Raw genomic sequence first — 10,360 nt, forward strand, 5'->3', positions numbered from 1 at the left:
AGATCTATTAATAAATTATTAAATAATGCCATGTTAGTGAATTAGTTGAACCTATTACATTGTTAAACTCTACAGAAAATTCTAAAGCATCATATATTGAGATGAACCTGAACGTGAGTTGATTACACATTTTAAAGGGCTACCAGAATAAACCCGACTAAATGAAAGAGATTTTGATAAAAGACTCCAAACCCTTTCTAAGACACATTTTTTGACCCAAACTGAAGGCAGTATCTCATATAGATCAGACAATCCACTATCCCACATTGTAACAAGTTCATTGATATTTTTCACACAAGACTACGGTGTGTGTACTATGTATTTTAATGTTTAGTAAAGCATCAAAACATTAGCCTAGTGACATGCTAATGATAGCTTAGCTATAATGGTAACTAATACTTAATTATCACTAAGATTCTATAAACATAGCTGCAAATGGACTATTTGACCCAATAAATGTAGACTATGTATTATCTATTATGTTTGTAGTAAATGAGTGTTAGCTTAGCAACATGCTAATGTCAAACTTTACCATGTGCTGCTTAACCTGAAGAGAACTATTTGGAGTTGCTGACTATGTAGATACTAGACACAAAGGGAGCTCACTAGGTTTGAAACAGCTTCATAAACACTAAACTCTTGAACCGTTGATGATTAAAGTGTTAAATTAGAGAAAAGAAGAGGACAGTAAAATGGGTCAAATTTTCCATGGCGCGTTGACTACGGTTAGTGGAGCAGCTACATTCAATGACATTCTCCAACCTGACGTTCTCAAGATCTTCATGAGCACCTTCATCCATCTGCTGGAGCTTCAAGAGTGAGGGGGGTTTGGTGGAGATGAATGAGAGTAAGAGGAACCATGGTGCCAAAGATGACGGCAGAGAAGAACACGTGAGGAACAGGAATAAGTCCAATTTTTTTTTTTTTTTTTTGATAATGAATAAAAGAATCGGATGTAAACAAAACTTAGCAGTGACTATACTCCCATCATCATGAATCATTGCAAATGACAAAATAAAATCTCTACACTCTCAAACAACCAATGGATTTTTGTGCTAAACATTTACTTATATTAAAACATTAAGGATATAACTACAAATACATTAATTTATGACTAACTAATACTAAATTATGACTATTTTAGTTGCAATAATCAGTTGCCATTGGTCAGCTGCCTTTACTGTACCATGTTGCATGTGGAATTAAGGTTTAAAAAAGTTACATAAATGTAAGATTACTATTATTTAGCTCACGGTAACTGATATAACCATCTGGACAAATGCATAATGTGGGTGAAAAAGTCAGGGAAGTAGAACTTGTGACAAAGACGGACAGTCACGCATAAATCAAATTGTTGAAGATGCCTGTGAGGAAGCATAGAAATTGTATACCACATATCTGAGGCATACAGCAGACCAGAACAATCCCTGACATGCCCTCCTTTGTCTAGGAATAAAAAGGAAATCTGAGTTTCTTGTTCCACAGCTGCATGGTTAAGCATCAATATAAGTAGCTTACCTCTTCTTTTTCTTCCTTTCCTTTTTCTTCAGTTTCTCCAGGTCTTTCTTTGCCATTTCAATGACGTCTGTGGCATCTTTTTCGGGTGCAAGGAAGCTGGGGGTAACAGAGGTTGGACCGTAAAATGAAGAGCGGGTGGAGGCACGGGACAGGTTCTTCCGGAGGTTTTCATTTACAGCCTCACTCTCTAGTAGCTTTGCCCTGAAAACCACAAAATACACAAACATTGCACATATAGAGAGGTTTTAAGAACTTCTGACATATGGGTGCACTGTGCTTGCATACATTACCTGAGCTCCTCAATCTCTTTGATGTAATTCTGGATCATGTTTCCGATCTCTTCATTCCCTTCACCTGCAAAAAAGTCAAAGATTTTATATATATATTTTTTTTGCTGGGTATGTAAAAACAGCACAATAATGTATTTTAGAGATGATATGAAATGATCCTTCTTGTGTCTAGGAGATCTTAATCCATTTAGATAAGTAAAAATTAATCTATGTAAGTGCATCACAATTGTGTCCATTTTTAAAATTTTCTTAGTATTCAACCCTATTACTAAAACGTTTTGCAACCAACAAAACAAAACAAAACAAAACAAAACAAAACAAAACAAAACAAAACAAAACAAAACAAAACAAAACAAAACAAAACAAAACAAAACAGGCAAAAGGGTCCGCTTTGCCCTTTTAAAAATATTTTCTGGTTGTAAACATTAAACATACAGAATAATTATAATAACGTATTTTAACAAAACAAACAAAAATTAAAACAAACAAAAAACAAAACAAAACAACAGGGTTGCAGTCTAGGACTAGGTAATTTATACACTTATATTTCCCATAAATAAAATGTACATATATCTACATACATCTATATACATATACATCTATGTACATATATATTTTTCTTTCATTCATTCAACAATTAACACAAAATCAATTTGACAGCTTAATTTAAAAATATAGCACTATATGCTATTTTCTTTATATGTCATTGTGTGTACCTGCTCTGGCGAGGGTCTGGTTGGCCTGGTCGCTGAGTAGCTGGGTGAGTCTGGCTCTCTGGGCATCAATGGTTTCCTGCATTGCCTTCACTCGTACACGCAGGTTATTGTTTTCTGTCTGCAGCATGGAATTCTCATGCACCATATCATTGATGCTTTCCAGACCATCCTCGCCAACCATACGCTTGCCCTGTTTAAAAAAATAATCATATGTAATAATGTAACATATTATATTATATTGTTATAAGCAATTTAACTAAAATTAAAATAATGTAAAAAAAAAAATAATAATAATCAATTTACTCATTTAAATTATTAAAGGGATTAAAAAATTTTAAGGGATACTCCACCCCAAAATGAAATTTTTGTCATTAATCACTTACCCCAGTCTCATCTGTGTCTCTCCATATCACCGTATGCTGTGTATGCTCTTCTATATCATCCGGCCACAAGGATTCACTTTTTCTACGTGTATTTAGCTTTGATTTGAAAGAAAACAGCGCATCCTTGTGGTGCGGATGACACAGAAGAGCATACACAGCATACGGTGATATGGAGAGACACACAGGAGACTGTTGACAAAGAAACTGTTACATAAAGTCGTTATTTTTTTTTCTTCGCTTACAAATAGTGTTCCCATCGCTTCATATAACCAGATTGCACATCTGATGGCAGATGGAGTATTCTGACTTTCATACCTTATATGAACCTTGACACTGTTATTTACTTGGCAGTCTATGGAACAGTCTCAAGCCTCCAGGTTTTCATCCAAAATATCTTAAATTGTGTTCTGAAGACAAATGGAGCTTTTACAGGTTTTGAACAAAATGGGAGTAAGTGATTAATGACAAAATTTTCTTTTTAGGGTGGAGTATCCCTTTAAGAAAAGTTCCTTTATTATATTAAAAAACCAAAATCTTTTTAGAGACATTATAGTGAAAATCTAATTCTGACACAAACTTGAAACAAGTAGAGACGCTGCACAAACCGTTTTGTACTCCATGAGCTCTATTTGCAGTCGAGCGATCTCTGTTCTCAGAGCGCTGATCTGTTGACTGGCCCGGTCCTGGTTCACCATCACTTTGTTCTTGATGTTGCGAGCACGGTTCGCATATTTTAGCGTGTTAAGGGTCTCCATGAAGTCTCTATCTGATGGACTGATGCAGGCGATCATCACTGTCTGGCTGTAGGTCCCAAAAGAGAGGCAATGTTTAAAAAACTGCACATATACCTGCAATATCTCTTAATAAAATATCTAAAACTGGAAATAATGCACAGATGCTCACCTGTTTCCTCCTAAGGAATCTTGAAGCAGGCGAGTGAGCTTGGAGTCACGGTAAGGCACATGTGTGGAGCGTTTGCTCCTGTCACCCAGAGCGCTGATCACATTGCCAAGAGCTAACTTTACCACCGCAAAACAAAGACACAATTATTAGTTATCAAAGGTAATTAGTGCTGTCAAATGATAATTGCGATTAATGGCATCCAAAATAAAAGTTTCTGTTTACAAAATATATGTGTGTACTGTATATATTATGTATATACAAATACAAACACATACAATATATATTTTGAAAACATTTACATATATTAACATGTATATATGTTTATAGTCATATAATTTATATTATATAAACTATATTTAATAACCAAACATATTTTTCTTAAATATATACATGCATGTATGTGTATTTATATATACATAAGAATATAAAATAAATATTTTGTAAACAAAATTTTTATTTTAGATGCGATTAGTTGTGATTAAAGACGGACCAGCACTAATACTGTATATATATATAATATATATATTATATATATATATATATATATATATATATATATATAAATATATGTGTGTGTGTTGTGTGTGTGTGTGTGTGTGTGTGTGTGTGTGTGTGTGTGTGTGTATACAGTATAACAGTTTATAATGTTATTGATAATTCATTATTTAACTATTATTTAATTTTATGTTGTAGTAAATTTTATGTTTGTAGTAAAACTGGACATAACTTCAGACAGAAAAGGTTAATAAGTAATTTTATCCTACTGAAATCATGCTAACACACATTGTTTATGTCTTGTAGCTATACTTGAGAAACTGAGTATTTTAGAGTTTATGAATTGCCCATTTTCCACTTCTTTTCTTACCAGTCCACAGTTGATAGAAATGCCCTCTTTGGCTCGGTCCCCTGTGGCCCCTGTTCTCTTCAGTCGCTCAGAGCCTGCTAAATCCACAAAGTGAAACTTAGCTGTTAGCGTCTCAAACTCGTTCATTTCTGAGGAGCCATTCACCAGTCTGTTATCGGTCTCCGTGTCCTGAAAGAAAACATACAATTATAAACTGAAGAGAGTTATAGTATATTATTACTCATTCTACCTAAATACCCCAATAATACAAAGCTAGCACACTTATCTTAAACTACAATGTTATCAATCAAATCTGAAAATATTTTTTTCAAAACAGATTTCAACATGTGTCTAATGTTCGGTGGAGACACTTTCAATGTGACTCAATTCTGGTTTGACGACCAAACAGTATAACGGACACTTTTTCACAGATCTGACTTGATAGCCAGGTGGTGCCACCTACATTGTCTGAGGCACAGACGCGAACTTGGCACAGGTGGATGGTGAAGATGGCATGAGAGCGTGAGCTCTGGACATTCATCTGAGTGCTTGCAGTGGTGCGGGACAGAGCGCCCAATCTGAGACACTGCATCATCTGAAAGAGACAGAGAGGAGAATTCTGGGTAATCGGCAATGAGATAATTTATCTCTCCTGAGCATGACTGACAATGACGGAATACATAGACAGATGATGATGGATGGACAGGTCATTTAAACTTTACAAAAACTGATCAGCTTTTATATGAAAAAAAAACATCTTAATCTTAACAATCTTAAAAAACAAAAATGATAAAGACTTGATAAAGACAAGAAAGACTTAAAAAAATTTTGTAAACAACCCACAAACCTATAGACACTTGATTTTTATAAAGAAAAAAATAAATAATAAAATGTATTTAAAAAGTTATATTTTGTGGAAAGAAGAGATTTTTTTTATATGTATAATTTATAAACTTTTTTTGTAAATCTGGAAAACGTAAACAATAAAACTGACTAATTGATTAGTATTAAATACTGACAAAAATCTAACAAAAAAAAAACTTATTTAAAACTGAAAAAAAAGGAAAAAAAATGACATTTATAGATAAATATAATGATTTTTATATCAATGCACTTTTTTCTATTAAAAAAAAATAAAAATCAAAGACATTATTTTTAGTGCTGTAAAATCAATAAATCACGATTAATCGCATCCAAAATAAAAGTTTGTGTTTACATAATATGTGTGTGTACTGTGTATACTAATGTATATATTTAAGAAATATTTACATGTATACATATTTTCATATTTATATAAGATTTATATTATACAAAAATATAAATATATATAACATTTATTTCTTAAATCGGATGTGATTAATCGCGATTAATCGAGTTGATAGCACAATTTTTTTGGAGGGGGGTGGGGGGGGGCTTTTTTTATTTATACATTTTAGCAAATCCAGAAAGGCTTAAGATATGTCCTCAAACCCTAGTGTAAAACCAACCTCTGCTTCTGAGCTAACAGTTCGTGTTGTGACTCCCACTGTGTAAATCCCTCCATTGGCATCTTCATGGATCTTAATGTTGGATCTCTGCTTGCGGGCCTCCATATCTCGAGTGGAATCAAACAGGTCAAGCACCTCCTCATTGTACAACTATGAAACAAAACACCGCACCTTAGTCAGCTGAAAATATGCAGGAGTGGTTAAGTAATTAATTAGCCAAGCTCAGACATGTATGCTAACATCTCCAGCGTCTGCCAAAGTTACAACAGGCGTGTTACATTTGTGGCATGCTGTCAACACCACCCTTTGCATGACAGCAGCTCTGTTACACTTATCAGAGGATAAATTTAAACCTCAGTGCTGATATGGAGAGATAACTCAACATCTTTACTTCCATTAAGATACATATAATAACACATAACATGGAAATAACATGGAATAACACATCTGTTGGTTGAAAGTTCGCTAATGGTAGTTTCTTAAGCTCAGATGAAACCAATCTACAAGTGAAACTGACAGTTAAGGTTGCTATTTACCTCTAAGAACTGGGCGTTGATCTTAAACTCAGGTACGGGTCGCCCTTGTTCTGTGGCGGCCTGTCTGCGCTCCTCGATGCCCCTGAAGAGGTGGCTGACCGCCCGTGGAATAATTCCCAAGTCCTCATCAGTGATGTTCACGTCAAAGCCCGTACCCATGGTGTAGGTCTTTCCCGAACCAGTCTGGAAAGATTCAGGAGGATGTGAGGTAAACAAGTCCACTCAAACAGAGGATATTCTTAGTTAACTTATAATGTGTTTCAAAGTTCCTCATCGTACATTAAAGGAATATTTCAGATAATTTCCAAAACAAAGTCTATGGACACCACCTGCAACATGCTGTCGATTACCATGGAAAAAAAATTCAATTTGTCCCTCAGTTTGAACAAACAATGAAGAAAAACATTTACAGCAATCTTGTTATATGCTGTTGAAAGTCAATGGGTAATATGTTCTGGAAGTTTTAAACACACAAAAAAAATGTCAAGCTCATATATATATATAATATGATATATATATATATATATATATATATTATATATATATATATATATATATATATTATATATATATATATATATATATATATATTTTTTTTTTTTTTTTTTTTTCTCTATATGGAAATAGCGAAATATATATACCACAAAAATAATTTTAACTTGCCCCTTTAGTTTGCACAAACAAAAATAAAGCAAAATGAAAACATTAGGGCTGTCAAATGATTAATCACGATTAATCACATCCAAAATAAAAGTTTTTGTTTACATAATATATGTATGTGTACAGGGTATATTTATTATGTATATATAAATACACACACATAAATTATATATTTAGAAAATATTTACATGTATATACATTTATATATTTATATTCTTATATTTTATATTATTATTAAATATATTTAATATATAAACATAACATATTCTTCTTAAATATATACATGCATGTGTGTGTTTATATATACATAATAAATATACACAGTATACACACATATATTATGTAAACAAAACTTTTATTTTGGATCTGATTAATCGTGATTAATCATTTGACAGCCCTAGAAAACATTTAAAGTAATGCAGTTACACTAAAAGTGAAGTGCTAGGTTTTTTTTAACCATTATTTTACACGAGTAAAGCATATACAACAAAAAAAAATAATAATAATTAAAAAAACACCTCAAACAAACAACAGTACTGCAGTTACAAAGTAAATAAATTGGGCAAGAGTTCTGGAGGGTTTAAATGCAAAAATGTGAAGCTTTTTATATTATAAGAATATACATAAAATGACTTTTATATATATATTATATATATATATATATATATATATATATATATATATCTATATATACAGTATATAGATAGATAGATAGATAGATAGATAGTGATTAATTTCTCACACTTTTTACTGAATCTCTTTTCAATCTTTTCACAGAATGAGTCAAAACTCATTTAGGGTTAAAAGAAACCCATAGAGAAAAAAAAAAACAGTCTTGTGAAAAAGCTGCCTGTGCTGTTGGTATGTGTGGTAAATGTGAAGCAGAGACATTTTCTTTTAGCCGAGGCAACAGAGGTGGGGGACGGGGGTGGTGACAGTCCAGACAAAAGAAGTCTGGGGTCTCTGTCACCATAGACACACAGAGGAATGACACACAGGGCCTGAGCGCACATCACCCACTGAAAGAGACGCTGACAGGAAGAAAAGACCCCTGAACAACAGGGGGAGAATTAACAAAGCCAGAAAAGGCTGATGAAGAGGCGGGACTCTCATGAGGGAGAGTTTTTATTTTTATTTTTTTTTATAATTTTTCAAAGAAAGAACTTAAGATGTAATACAGTACCCTCTGTTGGAGAAAAAACAAAACAATGCATTAGAACTAAGGGGATTAGACCTTTTTAGTAATCTATTAGTGTTAGCAGCATTCTTGTCTGAACATGTCCATGGTTCAGGTTCTGTCAGAAGTTTTATGGTTTGTTTGCTTTGCTTGATGTGTAGCATGCATGCATCGACAAACAAAAAATAAGTACTACACCGAAAGCTATATGTTTTGAAATTAATAATTATCAAATAGCTTAATTTATTTTTCCAGTGATAATGTGGTAATTTTGCAGACCAAAACCCAGAAACAAAGTCAATGGATCATTGAATGGATATTTGGTTAAATGCCTGATATAAAATCTGTGGTTAACACAAGCTTGAGATATTTTCATGTTTTATTCTAAAAAATAAAATACATCAATAATACTCACTTGTAATTGTTTAAGGCTTTTACTTGAAAAAAGGGTCTGGCGGTAGCTAACAAGTAGCTAAATGGGACTAAATGTGTTAGGGACATTAAACATCATCCCTCCAAACAGGAAAGTTCATCTACACATTCTATAGGGCAACTTCCAGGTTTGCCTACAAAAAAATACTTAATCACTGCAGTATTAAGACTTGAAAAGATAAGTTTAGGATAACTAAAACAACTAACAAAAGATTGCAGGTTTAATTAAATATTTCCTTACAAATCAAGAACATGTAACAAGCTGTGAATTGTTTTTTAACTGGCTCTATTAAAGAGTTTCCCTAAAACGTAACTATTTTATGAGGTGATGATTTCATATGGGGGGGGGGGGGTTGCATGAAGGTCCACCCTGAACATACACCCCTAAACCATCAGTGTCCACCCTAACAGACTATATGAAACCTTTCAAATTATATAGTTTTCGAACTGCCATGATAGTGTGCTAAAGTTGTGTTCAGAAACATTTAATTCAATAATAATTCCAATAAAACTAATGAAATTCTTGGCTGAAATGGAAAATGTCTGGTTCAGAAAGTTCTGGGTCTGAAAATATAAACATTTTTTAGTGTTGACTGAATCGTGGTTTCTTGGGATTTTACAGTCGTACCTGTCCATAGGCGAAGATAGTGGCATTATATCCTTCAAAACAGCCTTCGATGAGTTTCTCAGTGCAGTTGCTGTAGATACTGTCCTGCTGCGAGTCCATGTCAAAAACATAGTCAAACGTGAAGGGCTTGTCCTTTCCCAGAACAACCTGGGGCTCCCCAGGGGTCACGAACGTGCAGATGTGACATCCCTCTATCTTTTCCTTTGCCAACTGTGGACGAACCCTGGAAAAACAGAGTGTTTATGTTAAAGAGGAAAATTATTTATCTGAAAAAATGTTTTTATCTTAAGACTGTTAAAAAGTATTTTTGAATGAACATAATGGCGAACTGTTGTATGACAGTTAAAAAGTTGTTATATTCTATATTCTAATAATCTACTGATCTGATATTTGATATTTATTGATATTGATTTGATATATGTTTTTTATTTTGTGGAAACAGTCAAGAAAGTCAAGATCTTTGAGGTGGGACAGGCCAAAATTTTAAATAAAATATTTTGGTGTTTATAAGCTATTCATAGTAGGTTCTTTATGTCACATAATGGTTTATCTAACAAATCTATGAAAACAGCCTCTAATGATTTAAAAAGGTCTTCAGAATCACTGTATTGTGGAAAGTGCCAAAACACTCCAATCCTGAGTTCGTTGATGAACACAGACGTTCTCTGTTAGAGCAGAGCGAGAGAGGAAGCTCTGGCAACACGATAGGTAAACAGTCACACCCTGGATTCATTTACTCACGTTTTCTGTTTTCATTATTTAAACCTTTCCTCCAACACAACCTGC

At 33.4% G+C, this 10,360-nt stretch overlaps 1 protein-coding gene across 1 annotated transcript in view; it reads right to left on the reverse strand.

Moving 5' to 3' along the window:
• The window catches only part of LOC109078928 (kinesin-like protein KIF21A), a gene marked incomplete at its 5' end in the record, with an annotated part of 34,172 nt that extends 24,358 nt beyond the window's left edge, over positions 1-9,814 (reverse strand). The window contains 11 exons of the mRNA XM_042722650.1: positions 763-819; positions 1,519-1,719; positions 1,809-1,872; positions 2,525-2,714; positions 3,513-3,708; positions 3,811-3,926; positions 4,676-4,843; positions 5,118-5,249; positions 6,142-6,291; positions 6,678-6,860; positions 9,575-9,814. Of these exons, the coding sequence (XP_042578584.1) occupies positions 763-819; positions 1,519-1,719; positions 1,809-1,872; positions 2,525-2,714; positions 3,513-3,708; positions 3,811-3,926; positions 4,676-4,843; positions 5,118-5,249; positions 6,142-6,291; positions 6,678-6,860; positions 9,575-9,814 (1,697 nt within the window). The remainder of the gene's footprint in view (positions 1-762; positions 820-1,518; positions 1,720-1,808; positions 1,873-2,524; positions 2,715-3,512; positions 3,709-3,810; positions 3,927-4,675; positions 4,844-5,117; positions 5,250-6,141; positions 6,292-6,677; positions 6,861-9,574) is intronic.
• Between the last annotated feature and the right edge of the window lie 546 nt (positions 9,815-10,360).

This window comes from Cyprinus carpio, chromosome B4 (assembly GCF_018340385.1).
Source record: "Cyprinus carpio isolate SPL01 chromosome B4, ASM1834038v1, whole genome shotgun sequence".
Lineage (NCBI taxonomy): Eukaryota > Metazoa > Chordata > Actinopteri > Cypriniformes > Cyprinidae > Cyprinus > Cyprinus carpio.